The sequence below is a fragment of the Hippocampus bargibanti genome, linkage group LG05 (assembly GCF_051943395.1).
Source record: "Hippocampus bargibanti isolate YZ-2025 linkage group LG05, ASM5194339v1, whole genome shotgun sequence".
Taxonomy (NCBI): Eukaryota; Metazoa; Chordata; class Actinopteri; order Syngnathiformes; family Syngnathidae; genus Hippocampus; species Hippocampus bargibanti.
Window position 1 is genome coordinate 18,670,098 of NC_142738.1, and position 16,844 is coordinate 18,686,941.

At 40.7% G+C, this 16,844-nt stretch overlaps 1 protein-coding gene across 1 annotated transcript; it reads left to right on the forward strand.

The window, feature by feature from the left end:
* The first annotated feature begins 3,945 nt into the window (after window positions 1–3,945).
* On the forward strand, window positions 3,946–15,200 carry cracr2aa (calcium release activated channel regulator 2Aa). Its single transcript, XM_088997114.1, is given in 19 exon segments — window positions 3,946–4,064; window positions 6,034–6,413; window positions 8,448–8,559; window positions 8,637–8,823; window positions 10,170–10,316; window positions 10,484–10,574; window positions 10,729–10,824; window positions 11,111–11,298; window positions 11,435–11,506; window positions 11,807–11,852; window positions 11,968–12,047; window positions 12,368–12,601; window positions 12,603–12,681; window positions 12,784–12,916; window positions 13,286–13,367; window positions 13,582–13,696; window positions 13,963–14,064; window positions 14,186–14,262; window positions 14,841–15,200. Coding segments are annotated over 18 exon segments (2,154 nt in total). The 5' UTR covers window positions 3,946–4,064; window positions 6,034–6,188; the 3' UTR covers window positions 14,929–15,200.
* Window positions 15,201–16,844: the final 1,644 nt, after the last annotated feature.

A 16,844-nucleotide genomic window follows, 5' to 3' on the forward strand; every position in this document is an offset into this window, starting at 1 on the left:
GAAGATCAAGGAATTGAAAGACATGAAAGGGTTGAAAGGCGCACTTCAAAATCATACACACGTGTGACGCCACAGGGCTCCCCTCCTGGATCCGAAGTCGGTGAAAGCGATGAAGGAAAAAGAAATAAAAACAAAAGTCATTCTGCGACATGGTGAGGCCAGGCAAGATGACGGTCACCGGGCATGGCAGGCGTCGGTGGGGTGGTTGCCGAGGAAGTTTTGTGGTGCCTGAAGTCGTTGTACGGGAGCACGGCAAAGAGTGCTCTACGACTGCCAGTTTGAGTCGATCGATGAGGGATTGTGAGGACGAAGAAGCGTGGGGTTGGTCATGCTGCCGGGCACGGACAGGCCGGTCATCGGCGACGGTGGTGTTGATCGCGCTGCCCTGGCGCTCTGCAGGACGCTGAGGAAGCACGCTGACGTTGGCGGCCGAGTTGGCCATGAAGCGTCTTCCCGAAGTCCGATCGTGGACATAAGCGATGTCCAACGATGTCCGATCGTGGACATATACGATGTCCGATCGTGGACATATACGATGTCCGATCGTGGACATAAGCGATGTACGACGATGTCCGATCGTGGACATATACGATGTCCGATCGTGGACATAAGCGATGTACGACGATGTCCGATCGTGGACATATACGATGCAGCTAGTTGCAGAGTTGCCAGGCGAATTGGACGATGTTGGCCATCAGGGTGCGACAGGTTTCATGGTGGGGTCGGGGCGCCCACGGGTGGTGGCGGCGCATCGGGAGCTCGGCTCGAGGGGTCTTGCTGTGAAGATGATCACGGCCGGCTGGGAAATCTGGTTCTTTCCATTTGGAGAGTTGATTGGGTTGAGGAGGACGGTAAAAAATGCTCCTGGCGAGCTCGCCAATAAAGAGTTTGATGGTTCTCTTTATTTGTAAGTAGGTTCGTTGTCAGATCTCCCAGGCTGGTGACGCGCAGAGCTTGATCGCCGCGTGGAGTCGAACAAGTCGTGCTGTGAAACTCCGTGCGATGCTGAGCAGGTCTCTGCGAGCGGTGTGTCTGTCCGGGTCTGAGTCCGAGATGAGTCTGAGATGATTCTGCCCCGTGGTTCGCCCAATCTCTCTGTCCCGCAACAGCTCCTTTTATACAATTTTCAAGCGTGTGCTATGCGTCAGGGTGAGACGCACATCAAGAAGATCAAGGAATTGAAAGACATGAAAGGGTTGAAAGGCGCACTTCAAAATCATACACACATGTGACGCCACGAGAGTTGATTGGGTTGAGGAGGACGGTAAAAAATGCTCCTGGCGAGCTCGCCAATAAAGAGTTTGATGGTTCTCTTTATTTGTAAGTAGGTTCGTTGTCAGATCTCCCAGGCTGGTGACGCGCAGAGCTTGATCGCCGCGTGGAGTCGAACAAGTCGTGCTGTGAAACTCCGTGCGATGCTGAGCAGGTCTCTGCGAGCGGTGTGTCTGTCCGGGTCTGAGTCCGAGATGAGTCTGAGATGATTCTGCCCCGTGGTTCGCCCAATCTCTCTGTCCCGCAACAGCTCCTTTTATACAATTTTCAAGCGTGTGCTATGCGTCAGGGTGAGACGCACATCAAGAAGATCAAGGAATTGAAAGACATGAAAGGGTTGAAAGGCGCACTTCAAAATCATACACACATGTGACGCCACGAGCTCATGGCCAGCTCCGTTTCTTGTATGGCGCTTCGATGCCCTCTTTTGGCGGCTTTTGTTAATGCAGTTCGGCGCATGACGGATATATCGACAGTACGGTTATATCGACATTTTTTCTAACTCCCGAGAATATCGATATAACGACACTTTACTGTACATATAAAAGCTAATTGAGAATTCTGCCCTGTGTTCCTCACCATTGCAAAACAATAGAATGTAATCTATATATGTATATCTACTCAATAGTTGCATATTTACATGAATATAATCAGTAGGGAATTAAGCTCTGTTGTGTGTGTCATTGTTGGAAAGGATGTTGACAAAAAAGAAGGGAAAGCAAGAGTGCTAAATAATGGATTATTCTGCTGATGAAGACATTTTGGTAGGATAGAGTTGCACACGGGTGGCATTGTTTGACAAGAACAATTGCAAATGAACAAGAAAAAAACTCGGAGGTGACTGAGGGGCGGCTTCACCATGGCTATAGACTTGACCTAAGACTGTGATCCCAGCAAACAGAATAAATCCAGTTTTGTTTTACCTCCAGAGACAACAAAAGAAGCCTAAATTCATAAGAGATAAGAATAAGATAATACAGCATGCACCGGAGGCTTGGAATGGGGAGATTCCAAAGTGTCCCCAAAAAGATACACAGACGAAAACTTGATTAGAACTGCATTGCACGATGCGCCAGGGGAGTAAAAGTCTCTAAATCAGTGGTGTAGATGACTCCAAAAGCCTCAACCACACACCATGCCATCTCTAAGATTGCAGAACAGAATAAATATCTCCAAGTGTGATGTCAGTCCTTCCAAAGACAGAAACCAGACCTTTATGTTGAGACTCGCTTCTTTGCTTATATCCCACTGTTTCTTGCAATGCCTCAACATTTCCCCCACAGAAGTGTAACCCTGACAGATTTTCTTGTCAGTCTTAAGTTTCTCCTGGGCTTCATGAATGATAGGGTCAAAAGAACTGCATGCTAACACAAAACTCCCGTGTTTCTACAATGGGAGCCAAAACATTTATTTTAAACTTTAACTTTCAAAAACAAATGGTTAGAAGTAACAAGTTCAACAAATCAAAGCCCTTTTGAAACATGAATGATAATTAATCTCTTTTTTTTTTAACTTTGAAGATCACTATGAATACAATTTATCCATGTTGGCGAAGCTGGATCTCCTATGGTTTTGGGCAGGTTGGATTAGATTAGCCTTTATTAGTCGTGCAGTGGCGAAATTTACATGGTGGAGTCCAACCTGGACTGGTTTCCAGCCAATCACAGACTGAACCTCATGTCAAGCCAATTGTGACAAATTTACTTTTTTTTACTTGTGCACAATTTAGCTTTTGAAACTGAGGTAGGCTTTCTTTGTCTGTCTGTGGTTACTTAAAATTAGACAGAAGATTTTTGCGCTGCTTAACTTTCTTTCAGATCCCACCCTCCCACCATTTGTTTTTTAAACTGACAGAATTGAAATGCAGATGTTTTCAATAGTTACATAGCATTTCCATGTAGGTGTTTAGTAATGATGATATGCTACTAAATCGAGTGGTTAGCACGCCAGATTCACAGTGCAGAGATTGCCAGTTCGCGTCCTGCTCTGGCCTCCCTACAGAAAATGGATGGATGGATCTGCTACTGAGGAGAGTTCTCCAGACTCATTGTTTATGGACAATATTTTGAGCCTTCTAAGAACCTGACATGCATTATTTTGGAATACAGGAGGAAGTGGAGAAAGCAAAGTACGTACTGTACATGCAGGACAGCCGAAGAAGACGCTCGGTTTCTAAACTTTGAGTTTGACGTAATAGTTAGATAAAGTCCACCATCTTCTGGATATTGTCGAGTACTGCTCCATGACCCAGTGCCGGAACTGCTGGGGAAAACATAAACAAGGGCACATACAAACGCGTACTACTCTCAAACGATAAATGAGCTTTTTAACTGTGGGCGAGAAAAAGTTCATCTTTGTATTCCAAATGTTCAAATGCTGGTCAAAGAAATACAGATGACATCTGAAGAAACCTTTTCATCGAATTACATTAACATTATTATGATGTGTTCCGAATCAGTGTCAGACCGATACAGTATGAACAAACTTTTCTTTTGTTCGTAGAAAGAAAATAAACATTTAAAACGTATTAAACGTTTAGCTTGTTGTATTGTAGTACTGTAGTATTTTGGACAAGAAACAGCGAACATTTTAGCGTTGTTATAGTAACCCTTGATAACAGCCCCTCCCGCCCTTTTTTTGTTCGCCCAGCGGGCGTGCAGTCTGTCAAATTGCACCACACGCGCAGTTGTCACACTTATTCTGCCTCCACACTTACCTTCATCATATGTAACAGGTTGACACCAACCAAGTCATGGAATTGATCAGCTGAGACCCGACTTGCTTTGTTAGTGGTACGTACGTTTTCTGAGTCTTTTTTTACGATTTTCAACCACCGAAATTGAGCTCAATGAGCAAGGCAGAGCAAACTTAGAACAGAGGTGTGTATTTTTTTATCTTGCACACTTGTAAAAGTGTATATACACACACACGATCTCGTAGTGTCAAGAGACGTGCAGCTGTCGCAGTTAATTTTGCATGACAAAGAAGTGAGCTTTAACCAATGCTGAAATTGTGAAACAAAACAATTGTTTTGCACAAGCTTTTCTCTATATTTTAATTAGTCATGTGGCGACGTGCTGATATCACCTTTCCCCAGTAGGGCTGTCAATGTCGATGTTTTATCAGAATTGCAAAACGTTCTATTAAACATGTTACAATTAGGGGAAGGTCAGGTCAGCAATATTATCAATAGCAATCGACAATGGATACTCATGACTGTTAATAATGCCGCAAGAGACGTGCTCTTTAATGATCACCATTAAGCCACAAAATAATGGCGTGAGAATTTGGGACAATAAACAGAAACAGCAACTGAGAAATTAGTCTTACATAGACTTCTAATAAAATGTATATATAGATTATTGACGGCCCTTGGAGCTTGTTCTGAACATATTTGACTTAGCAACCATTATCTGACAGCTGTTCCATGTCAAACACAAGACTTAAAGTCGAGAACACAAGTTCCTCGTTTGCTATATAAATGTCCCTATTGTGGGACTATTAAAGGCTTTCTTATTTGTATTATTATTCTTAAACGTGTATCTACAAATTATTGCCAAGCATATGTCAATTTAGTATTGTTCAAATAGTCCAAAATATTGCATTGTTCACAAGGAGTCAAGATGCAGTCGGCTGAATTTGATTTTGTCACGCCCTCCTCACCATTTTCCAAAATTATAGCAAGAATATTCGGCTATAATTGGATGATTCACGAAAAAATCAATAAAAACTGGAGGATGTCAACACTTCAAATGTTTGCGTTACGGAAGCCTCTCGTCAACCTGACAGAGTTTGTAACAATAACACCTTTGGTATAGTCAATGTGGTCTCATGAAGAAAACATTCACTTCCTCTTCTTGTTTCCGCTTGTAGACTCAAAGTGGATCAGTGGCGTGTTGTGTCTTTGTGTCTTTTGTGAGGGCTTATGCTGACCAGAAGCTGCAGAATGTGTAGTTTTGAGTCCCTTTTTGTGGATCAGATGTCATTGGTGACAGACAGTTACTGTGAATAAAAAAACAGTCATTCAGTAAAAAGTACTACCATATACCCCATTATTTATATGTATAAAATAAAATATGTTTTACACACCTCTTAAAACAGTTTCTTATTTATTTATTTATTTATTTATATAATTGTTTGTTTATCATTTGACATAGTAACATTCTAGTAAATCATCAGATTTTTTTAGTACTTGGACACACTTTGTAAACACTTTGATGGAATGTCACTGTTGTCATTGTTTTGTTGATGCTTATTTGTGGTTCTTTTTACTTTCATTTAAATATTCACTAAGCAAAAGAAAAATCATGCTCTATTGGATTTAGACCAGGGTGCCAATTGTTTCCTTGAAGAACGCCTCATTATTTTCATTCAAAAAGCCTTTGTTGAATTTTACTGTAACTTACATTAACACCAGCAAAATGCATGTCAGCAGAATTGTTTTCTTAGCATGTAAAAAATGGCAGCAACAAAAATCAAGAGTACTCAAAATGAATTGTCAAGATGCTCCTTCATGGATGTAAATCTGGAGGGGTTCCAAACAGGGTTTAAACCATTAACATGCCCCGGAATTGCATTCTTTGGGCAGAAGAAATCAAGGTCAACTTGATTGCTATCAAAGCTATCAGGGACCTGAATCATAAAATATTGCGAAGTGGTTCGCGTGATTGAACCTACTGTCATTTAGAAATAACTGAAAGTGCAGTGTTTCGCAGGGAAACTGAATACATTAGGTAAATATTCTCATTGTCTTTTTTCTAGTGTTGGGTGTTAAATTGATGAGTCGGTTGCTATGCGATGATGTATTGCAACGCTAAAACCGTCTGAAACCGAAGCAAGACTGTGAGATCTGTCCCCTGCACACCTGGCTCATGTGAAGCAGGACCAAAGTGGTCACATCACAGGAATCGATATCCATGGCAGCCTTAACGGTCTCCTCTGCCCCCACCAACACCACTGCTGGGACCAGGATGGCGCACCGAGGGCACGGAAGCAATGAAGAGCCCCTCAAGCGTGAGAGTGAGTGGCCGAAGAGGGAGAGTGGGCACGTTGGTAAAAACACAGTCTTGGAGAAAACGCACGAGTTCTTCCAAGTCTGTGACATCGAGAAAAAAGGCTTCATCACCCAACGTGATATGCAGGTGAGGTGACCAAATGAATTGTTTTGCGGGAGCAGCGTTACATTTAAAACTTTTTCTTCAAATCAAATGTGGCATTCTGACTCATCAATGTTATTTTCTTTTCTTTCTTTTGACATGTTTTATTTAAACTGAATATACAATAGAAGGACAATCTGTTCTCCCATCAGTGATTCCAAATTAGACTTGAGGAGACCATGTGTGCTTTATTCAAAGCTGCACAACAAACAGTTAAAGGGAACGTGGCAATGATGGAGTAGAGTGAGCAACATGGGTGCTTTGTGATCTGGGCTCTCCACTCGCATTATTGTGCAGATTTACATGGCCCTCAGATGTTGCCAATCCATTGATGAAGCACTCATGGGCACAAACACACATCGCGGAGCTTTGATACACAGACTGTCTCTAATTAGGCTTTTGAGCACCACTTGCCACTGTTACATATAATATCCTGGTCTATTTGTTATGTGGCCCCTTTCAGAAGACTTATTCTGTGACGAAATGGATGTGTTGTTCCCGGATAACACACTTTCTGATACCCTGACTTTATCCCCACCCTGGATTAAAGAGGCACCCTATGTCAACAGTTACAAAAGTGTAAACATATCATCTCGCGCAGGGCCAACCGAGGTGTGGCTGTATTTTTTTCTTCTGTAAATGCTACAGAGCGTTTACTGTCACTGTCATGAGATTGTGGCATGACCTCTACTGTATTTGAACTTTAGTTGAGTCCCTCCCTCCCATGTTCAAGAAGACAGCCAATTTAAAAACAACCACTCATAACAATTTCTTAAATTCTGTTTGTGATGTAATGTCGGGAAAGAGATGCCCATTTCACAGTAAGATCAGAGCAATGGTGGATATAGTTTTGCTTTCTTGAATGTTGCTGTGCCGATGACCATTTTGTGTTTGGGAGCCTTTTACTGAGCATCCTCATCTTTATTAAGTTAATAGAGCTGCTTGTTCTGTAGCCACAAGGGGACATAAACCAGTGTCTTCTTGTGTCGGTCCCAAGCCAGGATAAATACAGAGGGTTGTGTCAGGAAGGGCATCCGACGTAAAAGCTATTTCTGGGATTTCATGCTTGATCAACATCGATTGTTTCTCTATGATTCAATGAAATGTAAACTACTGAATCTCATACGATATAATTTCCTCTAGCTCAGATTAATACAATTTGTGTTTTTTAATGTGATGAAGAGCAGCAAGTATTAGATGTATTTACCATTAAAATAAATAAATCAACAAAGTAAGTTGATCATGGAAGCCAAACATGTACGTGTGTCCTATTTCTGGTCAGCTACTCTGGTCAGTCCTTGAGGATCTTGCTGTACCTCAACTGGGAAATATCCAGATGGTTCTACAATGTCAGGTTGTTTATCAGGAACCCTTTCAGGGACAGCGGTAACTAAAATGGAGAACCTATAATGCTATCAGGTTACAGCTTAACTCATTCACTGGCATTCCCAAATGTATTCAGTAATTGAAAAACATGATGTGGAGCGCCATTCACGAATTTGTTCCGGTTTTGTTTTTTTTCTTGCCAGGTAATGCAAATCAAGCTCCTGTCAGACCTCTGGCAGTGTTTTTCCCACCCACGAGGGGGCAGCATTCCCCTTTTGTACAGCCGCCCCCACTTCCACTGCAGATAACTCCAGAGCCAAATAAGATCGGCATCAATTTTTTTTTGGACAGAATCTACCGTTTCTTATGCTGCATTGAATTTTTATGTAGTCCTACAATCCGATATTCTGTGGGTCTTGCAATTTGAGTGAAAATAGTAAAAAACCTGGCACTGCAGTGGACACATATTTGCACATCGTCTAGCAGTGAATGAGTTAACATGATTGGTGCATGCAAGCGTTGATAAAGAAATTATCCTTGATCCCATGGGTTATGATTATGATTTTTATTCTTTTTTGTTATTGCTGCACAGAGGAGATTCTTATGGCTCTATCAGTTGTTATAGCTACACTGTTGTATTGTCCTTGAGGCTGTGCCCGCGCTAATAACAGCCGTTTGTGTCATGTAAAACAGAGGCTGCTCGGTGAGCTCCCCCTCAGTGCGGACGAGTTGGAGAAAGTGTTTGTCACCCTTGACTCTGACAGCAATGGATTTCTTACCCTTGATGAGTTCTCCACTGGCTTTAGTATGTTTACTTGTATTTTGGGAAAGGGGACAACCTGATGGACATGTCTCATGTTGTGTATTCCAATGCTTTTTTAGGTGATTTTTTGTATGGCAAGAACATTTCTTTAAAGGACAGCATGGGAGACAAATCCCACTGCGCAAAGCCTCCAGAGGTCCCCTATCACAGCCGATGGGAGGAGAGCTCTGTGACTTCAGAGGATGAAGAAGAGAAGCATTTTTCCATGCTGATGGAGAGCCTCGGGGCCAACAACGTCTTTGAAGAGTGAGTATTGTGTGACTCTCTAATATGATCAATTTTAAATAAACTGAAACTTTTTTATGGGCCTCATTTCTGCTCCTTGGTCTTGACTGTTGACCAAAATTATAATAGGTTCTCTGTGAATGACTGTGTGTTTTCTAGTATATTCATTATAAAGTGGTCCAATGGGCTACACTTCATCAATGGAACATCTCATCTCATTCCACTCAAATCAACTACATTAATGTCTGTTTTGTGGAAAACCATCTTGAATATAATTTGGTTTCCTCTTCCAATATGCTTCATACATACCTATTGGTCAGAAAAAAATATGACACACATTGCACCAATTAAACCCTCACTTAACTCACAGCTTTGATATGATTTATCTTTCCCAGTGTCAGTGCATTTTGCACTTTGAACGGCCTAAAAAGTCCCAAAGTTGAGACCGCATTATGCTGTGCAGAATGATTTTGATGTTTACAGTCTGTATGAAAGCTATGACATGCATATGACCTCTTCCAATATGCTGTTCCTAAAATTTAAGAAGACATTTATCGTTCTGTAACAATTAAGAACTATTTTGCGATTCTAACAGGACTTATTTCCAGTCCTGTGTGTTTTCGAGAATTCCATTAGTTCACCCTTTCCAAAACTACATCCTAAATGAAATCTCTTAACTGTGACAGTATCTGTTTTCTGTTTCCAAACTCAAGCGTTGTTTTTGTTCTAGTCAAATCTTGATGTTTTAGATTTGACTAGAATGAATACCGTATAATGAACTGTGATCCATACTGGGGTGACACTTGATTGAACTGAGTTTACACAACTTTTTCCAGCTACTTCAGTAAAAAAATCATGAAGCAGGTGTCTGCATATCTTGCCTGCCAGGTCTGAAGTCAGAGATATGAGACATGAATTTTGACCTCACATTCTTTTGGGCGGCACTAACCTTTATTGATCCTGACCAGACATTTCACATTTACTACGATAAGTGAAAAAAAAAAACACAGCCTTGCTCAAATTTTCCACTGAACTTAATACTTTTGGGGCATTTTCATCTTGTTTCATTTATGTTTGTTCTGTCTCATTCATGTACCAATTTATAGTCACATTTCCATTTAATTAATTTTGAATGATGCCCAAAGAATATTTCATAAATGTGATTGGTTCCAGTTTTTCACCGTAGCCTCATTTCTTAATGTAAGAGTCTGCTGTAGTGCAAGGTGCTTCGGTGTAAGTTATGGCATCCAATTAACGTATCATTTTCTCTATGTCTTAGATCAGTGATATGCTGTGTACATTTCTATCTCAGTCGTGGTGCACCTGCTCTTCAATGCACCTGTACTTGTCATCTCGTTCGTTGTTAGTCCTGCAGAAGTGCGCAGCTTGTGGGCCCAGCTACGGCGAGATGAGCCGCACCTTTTATCCAATTTTGAGGACTTCTTGGCAAGGGTAACATCCCAGATAATCGTGGCTAACCAGGAAAAAAGAGAGATGGAGAGCGCTCTGAAACGGTCAGGGGATATCTCATTTCTGTACATTTTACAATTAGGCTTTTATCACAAACAGCATTTGGCAAATGATGTTACACTAAAAATGGTATAAAATCGCTTTTATGTGAAACTCATCAAACTTTATTTGCGCTGAAAAGGGAACAGTACTCACTGTGTTTGTCCCAAAGAAAATCAGCTACACACGTCGATGAGATCCACCGCCTTTATGAGGAAATGGAGCAGCAAATAAAAAATGAAAGAGAACGGATTGTGCTGCAGGTAAAAAAAAAAAAGTTTTTATCTTTAGATACATGCAATCCAATTCACTTGAAATAAAATACAATGAAACTGAAATACTCTCATCAAACAATGCCTCCCATTCATCTGTTATCATTGAGCTTTGCGCTTGTAACTTCCCCTCTCGTCGCTCAAGGACTATAAGACGTTTGTGTCTCGCAGTCAAGACCTTGAAAAAAAGCTGACCACCAAGGAGAAAGAGTTGGAGCACCTCTTTCAGAAGCAGAGGAGGGTGAGTGAAGAGGAGAATAATCAGCCATTAACTCTTTGAACTCTTTCAACAGTACCCAAAATGGAACTGTATAGTGCCACTTAGCAGTTTTTTTGACGACGATACTAGTGCAGCGTGTTCTACCGGGAACAAATTCCTTGTGTGTTACACATACTTGGCAATAAAGATGATTCTGATTCTGATTAATTTTGCAGAATCAGTTCATTTTGCACAATTTTTACATGCTTAAAGGCCAATGTAGCTGCACAGTTGATGTTAACATCGTCGTTAATTTATATATTGGCAGTTGGAAGATCAGTGTCTGGAGCTTCACAGTGAGCAGCATGAGACCAAGGTGGAGAACGTGAAGCTGAAGAAGACAAATGATGAGCTAGCGGAGGAACTGCATCATACGAGTCAAGAGTTGCTCTTGGCACAGGAGCAACTGAGTCTGCTCCATGAGCAGTCAGCGCGACTCAATGAGGAGAAGGAGATGTGAGTAACAAGACCGCAGCCCTTTAACTTTAGCGTTTTTAGGCCTTTTGTTGAGCAATTTGTTTTTTGCATTTGTACAAAAGACAGATGACACATTTTCTTTAATAACAACAATAATGTGTGTTGTTTGTAACAGCGAAATATACAGACTGACAGAGGGACTCCATCGTGAGCGAGCAAGCCTTCTCAAACAACTGGACTTGATGAGGTGTGGCTATTAACGACGATGTAAATATCAACTCTGACAGCTGCAACACATTCAATATTTTTGCTCAACAATTCACTTGCATGCAAGAGATTTTATGACCTTGTTAAGGATTTTTTGTTGATCACTCTGGGATTCGCTTCTCAAACGTTTATTCGACTGATGTGTTGTTTTATCGGCAACAAATTTTGGCTCCGTTTTTATACGTTGGCCCTGGATGTGTAAGATCATTATTAGCACACATTACAAATGTTCAAGTTGTTGGACAATATTAAACAGTCTTCGATATTGCCTTTCTTTAAGGGAAATGAACAAACATCTACGAGATGAAAAAGACATTTTCATTCAGGTTTGTGACATGCTTGAAAGCCGACTTTATTGATGCAAAGTTCTTTTGTTGCATGCCCCTCACAGTTAAAAAGATAAAGAAAAATAATGAATTCTCCTACATGTTTGAATTACAGAAACCAAAAAATTGTAACACTACAGGATTGCAGCCAGAGCCCACTTATATTGCGGGAGCTCACACTCACATTCCCAAAAGGTAAAAAACAAAACTCATCGAGTATGTGGAGAAGAACTTCCAAGGTAAAACACAGATTATTTCCTGAACACATGATTGACTTGCTGGAAAGCAAAGTCTAAGCATTCTTCCTACCTAAAAATGTCACCTGTGTAAACATTTTTACAGTTGATGCATTTTTATATTCCTAATAATTTTAAATGGTATCAAGAGAAGTTCATTATTTTGAAATACAATTCATCTAAAGTAAATCGATCAGGCTTTTGGAGTCTAAATTTGAGAAATTTGTGAAAATTTTCTTGCTTTAATAATTTATGGCTGTCTTGAAAATGTTCCTGCAGTGAAGAGGAGGAAGGGGCTGTAAGGCAAACTCCAGTCAATGTGTCAAGCAGCCCGTGTGGTCCAGAGGTGACCAGAAGTTACTTACAGAGGATCATCTCTATTGAGGAGGACCACCTGCCACATTTGCTCCACAATGGCACTCAGGCCCATATCCCTCTACAGCCGTTTAGTCAAGGCGAGGATGTGTCAGACCATGAAGAGAATATCGACTTGGTGATGGGTGATATTTACCAACTGTCACAAGGAGGAAGGAATAAGTCAAACTCCCATGTCTCCAAGGGGTCAACCCGTTGGCAAGGAGACCAGCATAAATGTGAGTCTACTGCCATCTATTTACTATTTCCTCCCTTCTTGATTCTTCCCAGCGAGGGCGTCAGCAACCCCACACCTTAATTTATCTCTTCTAAATGTGTAGGAGGAAAGTAGTCCGTCACTGCCTGACCGTCTCTTTAAAATCGTTCTGGTGGGGAACTCCGATGTCGGAAAGACTTCACTTCTTCGTCGCTTTTGTGATGACCATTTCAACCCTGACACTTCCGCCACCGTTGGTATGAGTCCTTGTGCTATGTCAGCCCATGCGTTTTAAATTGCATAGATGTGTAGGGCATTATCTATCGGTATACTGTAACGTCCAGAAATGAAACACATTTGTTGGGATTTATCTTGTTTTGTTAAATGTCTATGTTTTGTTTCATGTTTCTGAATACAGTCTGCTTGGCATTCATTCTTTCATTCATTATCCGAAACACTTTATCCTCACTATGGTCACAGGGGGAGTCGCGACCCTAATTAGGATAAAGCAGTCTGGAAGATGGATGGATGGATCTTACCTTTGCCGTTGACTTGTTATTAAGTGGTCCTTTCGAACATGAAGTTCCAAATGTAATGCGTGTGCTTTATGTACGTACTGTTTGCAGGTATAGATTACAGTGTGAAGACAATATTGGTAGACAACAGCCAGGTGGCGCTGCAGGTCTGGGATACAGCAGGACAAGAAAGGTAAGCTGCTTTTCTCACATATAATTGAATTATCATGTTATGGCGTTGAAAGAGCACCACTTTTTTTAATCAAAAGGAAAATGCATTTGCCAATCAAAAACCAAGGCTTGTTATTTTGGGAATGTGGAACTGCTTCCAAAGTTTCATGAATTAACAAGCTTTTTTCTTGCTTTCACGCTCTACTGTTTTAATTGGCTGTTTCCTTCCTTTTTAGGTATCGAAGCATCACCAAGCAGTTTTTCCGCAAAGCTGACGGCGTGGTTGTGATATATGACATAACAGTTGAGCAGAGCTTCACAGCTGTCCGACAGTGGCTGACAAGTGTCAAGGTAAAATAATAATAATAATAATACACTGTACATTTAATTTCTAAGCCCCTTTCAACACTCTCAAAGTTTTTGCATTTTTCCCCTGTCATCTCATAGCCACAATATACAGGTTGTCTCAAAGCTCGGATGACAGTTTGTGTTAATTAATTACTAGGTGTTAATGTAATAACATGTTTTAGTTCTGTGAAAAGGAATCTCATAAAAGCCTACTTTCAGCCCAACCCGGCTATATACGTAATTGTCAATCTCCATTCCGCTTGTCATAGGAGGGCTCAGGTGAAGATATTTCTTTAATGCTGTTGGGAAACAAAACTGACTTAGAAATTGCGAGACAAGTGCAGAAATCAATGGGCATGAGGCTAGCCAAGGTACGTGTTTTCTTTCTCTTCACAAAAGAGTAAAATTGTCCTCTGTTGTGCCACTTCTCCTCCAAGCTAAAGTTGTACTGCATTTTCCAGTGGTATTGAGCATTTGTTTTTCTTTTTTAAGGACCGTCAGATGACTTTCTTTGAGTGCAGTGCATGTTCAGGTTATAATGTGATGGAGGCCATGCTTCATCTGGCTCGGTATGTCTCCTTTGCTTTTGCCCCCCCCACACCCAAAAAAAATAAAATAAAAAATAAAAATAAAAAATAAAGATAAAATACATACAAATAAAAAAACACCAAAATGTGTTTCTAAAGTTTTAAACGAGCTGAGGGTCATTTGATGGTTTCAAAACATCACATTGTCAATAAATGATTTGCTTTTAAGAGGGGGTGTTAATTTTGAGTGAATCATTCAACTTCATTTTGCAATTGGTTGAGCTAATATTGATATTGATATTGGTCCACTTTCCTTCAGACTTGCAGAATTTGCCCAGCCAACTGTCATCAAGCTTCACCAGTGTCACCATTAGTAGTCATTACCATTCATATTAAGGACCCACTTTCAATATTTTTGTCCCCATTTACTCCATGCTGCTGGAAGCACTCAAAATAAATAATGTGATAAAGCAATGAGATTGGAAGGACTCCCAGTGATAAATATAACAGCACATAAAACAAATAAGACGGACAGCACAAATAAAGCAATTGTGCTTCGATCCCATCCGTTTATTCTGGTGAGTTTCTGACTTGTTGTTTTTCGTCACGTTATGTCTCAGAACCTTGAAAGAGCAAGAGGACAGAGAAAAAGAGAAGACTCTTCAGTTGGTCGGCAGCTCACCGGTGCAGGACAAATCATGCTGTTAACAGACAACACATACTGTACTTGTGTTTGCACGTTTTCCCTTATTATTCCAACATTTTAAAGTTGCCTTTCATCACACACACACACACACACACACACATATATATATATATATAGTAAAGTCTCGTTATATCGATATTCTCGGGAGTCTGAAAAATATCGATTTAACCGGGACTATCGATATATCCGACCCTGCGCGCATGTAATTTTCTCCTTGCATTCATAGAAATAGTATCGGAATAAGCGGTACTATCGGTATAACAGATATCGATATAACGAGACTTTACTGTGTGTATATATATATATATATATATATATATATATATATATATATATATATATATATATATATATATATATATATATATATATATTATGTGTATGTATTATGTGTATGTATATATATTATGTGTATTATGTGTATGTATTATGTGTATGTATATATATTATGTGTATGTATTATGTGTATGTGTATGTATATATATTATGTGTATGTATTATGTGTATGTATTATATTATGTGTATGTATATGTGACGGGTGTCACAACAGTGACTGTCTTCATCCCCACGATGCTGCCGTATTAATGAAGACGAGACTCGTGGATGTGTCTTTTTATTTCTTTTATTTCTGCAACACTGCAACACAGTATGGCAGAAGGGATGGGTGAAGTCGCATGGGTTTCGTCTTGTGATTAACCTGAATCTCCTCGAGATTGTTCTGGAAACTATGGGCGGGACATAGTGCCACACTGTGCGCCGTTGCGTCACTTCCTTCATAATTTAATAACCTAAGTGTACAACTCCGTTACATACACCCCCTTAAATTATGCAGAAGTGAGGCAACATACACACGGAAGACAACAGAAAGACCAACAGGCAAAATAGACAAGGTTATCGGGCAAGGATGTACAAAAATGCTGTCTAATTATGTCGCTCATCTGACCAACTACGTCAGGTGACTGGAGTAAGGGATCTGTCGCCGGTGTGTCAGGGTCTGTGCGCTCGTCGGAGATGCACTGTACTGGGTCTGGGAAGGAACTCTGTCCCCACTACATAAGTGGCCTCAGCTCGCACCTGCCCATTCCCCTCTGTACAAACTACATCACCCTGCATAGCACTACATAACTGTGACAGACTGGAGAAAGGTATCTGTTGCTGGTGTATCAGTTGTCTGTGCGCTCGTCGTAGATGCACTGCACTGGGTCTGGGAAGGAACTCTGTCCCCACTAACATAAGTGGCCTCAGCTTGAACCTGCCCATTCCCTCTGTACAACCTACACCACTCTGAGGGTCATTTGATGGTTTCAAAACATCACATTGTCAATAAATGATTTGCTTTTAAGAGGGGGTGTTAATTTTGAGTGAATCATTCAACTTCATTTTGCAATTGGTTGAGCTAATATTGATATTGATATTGGTCCACTTTCCTTCAGACTTGCAGAATTTGCCCAGCCAACTGTCATCAAGCTTCACCAGTGTCACCATTAGTAGTCATTACCATTCATATTAAGGACCCACTTTCAATATTTTTGTCCCCATTTACTCCATGCTGCTGGAAGCACTCAAAATAAATAATGTGATAAAGCAATGAGATTGGAAGGACTCCCAGTGATAAATATAACAGCACATAAAACAAATAAGACGGACAGCACAAATAAAGCAATTGTGCTTCGATCCCATCCGTTTATTCTGGTGAGTTTCTGACTTGTTGTTTTTTGTCACGTTATGTCTCAGAACCTTGAAAGAGCAAGAGGACAGAGAAAAAGAGAAGACTCTTCAGTTGGTCGGCAGCTCACCGGTGCAGGACAAATCATGCTGTTAACAGACAACACATACTGTACTTGTGTTTGCACGTTTTCCCTTATTATTCCAACATTTTAAAGTTGCCTTTCATCACACACACACACACACATATATA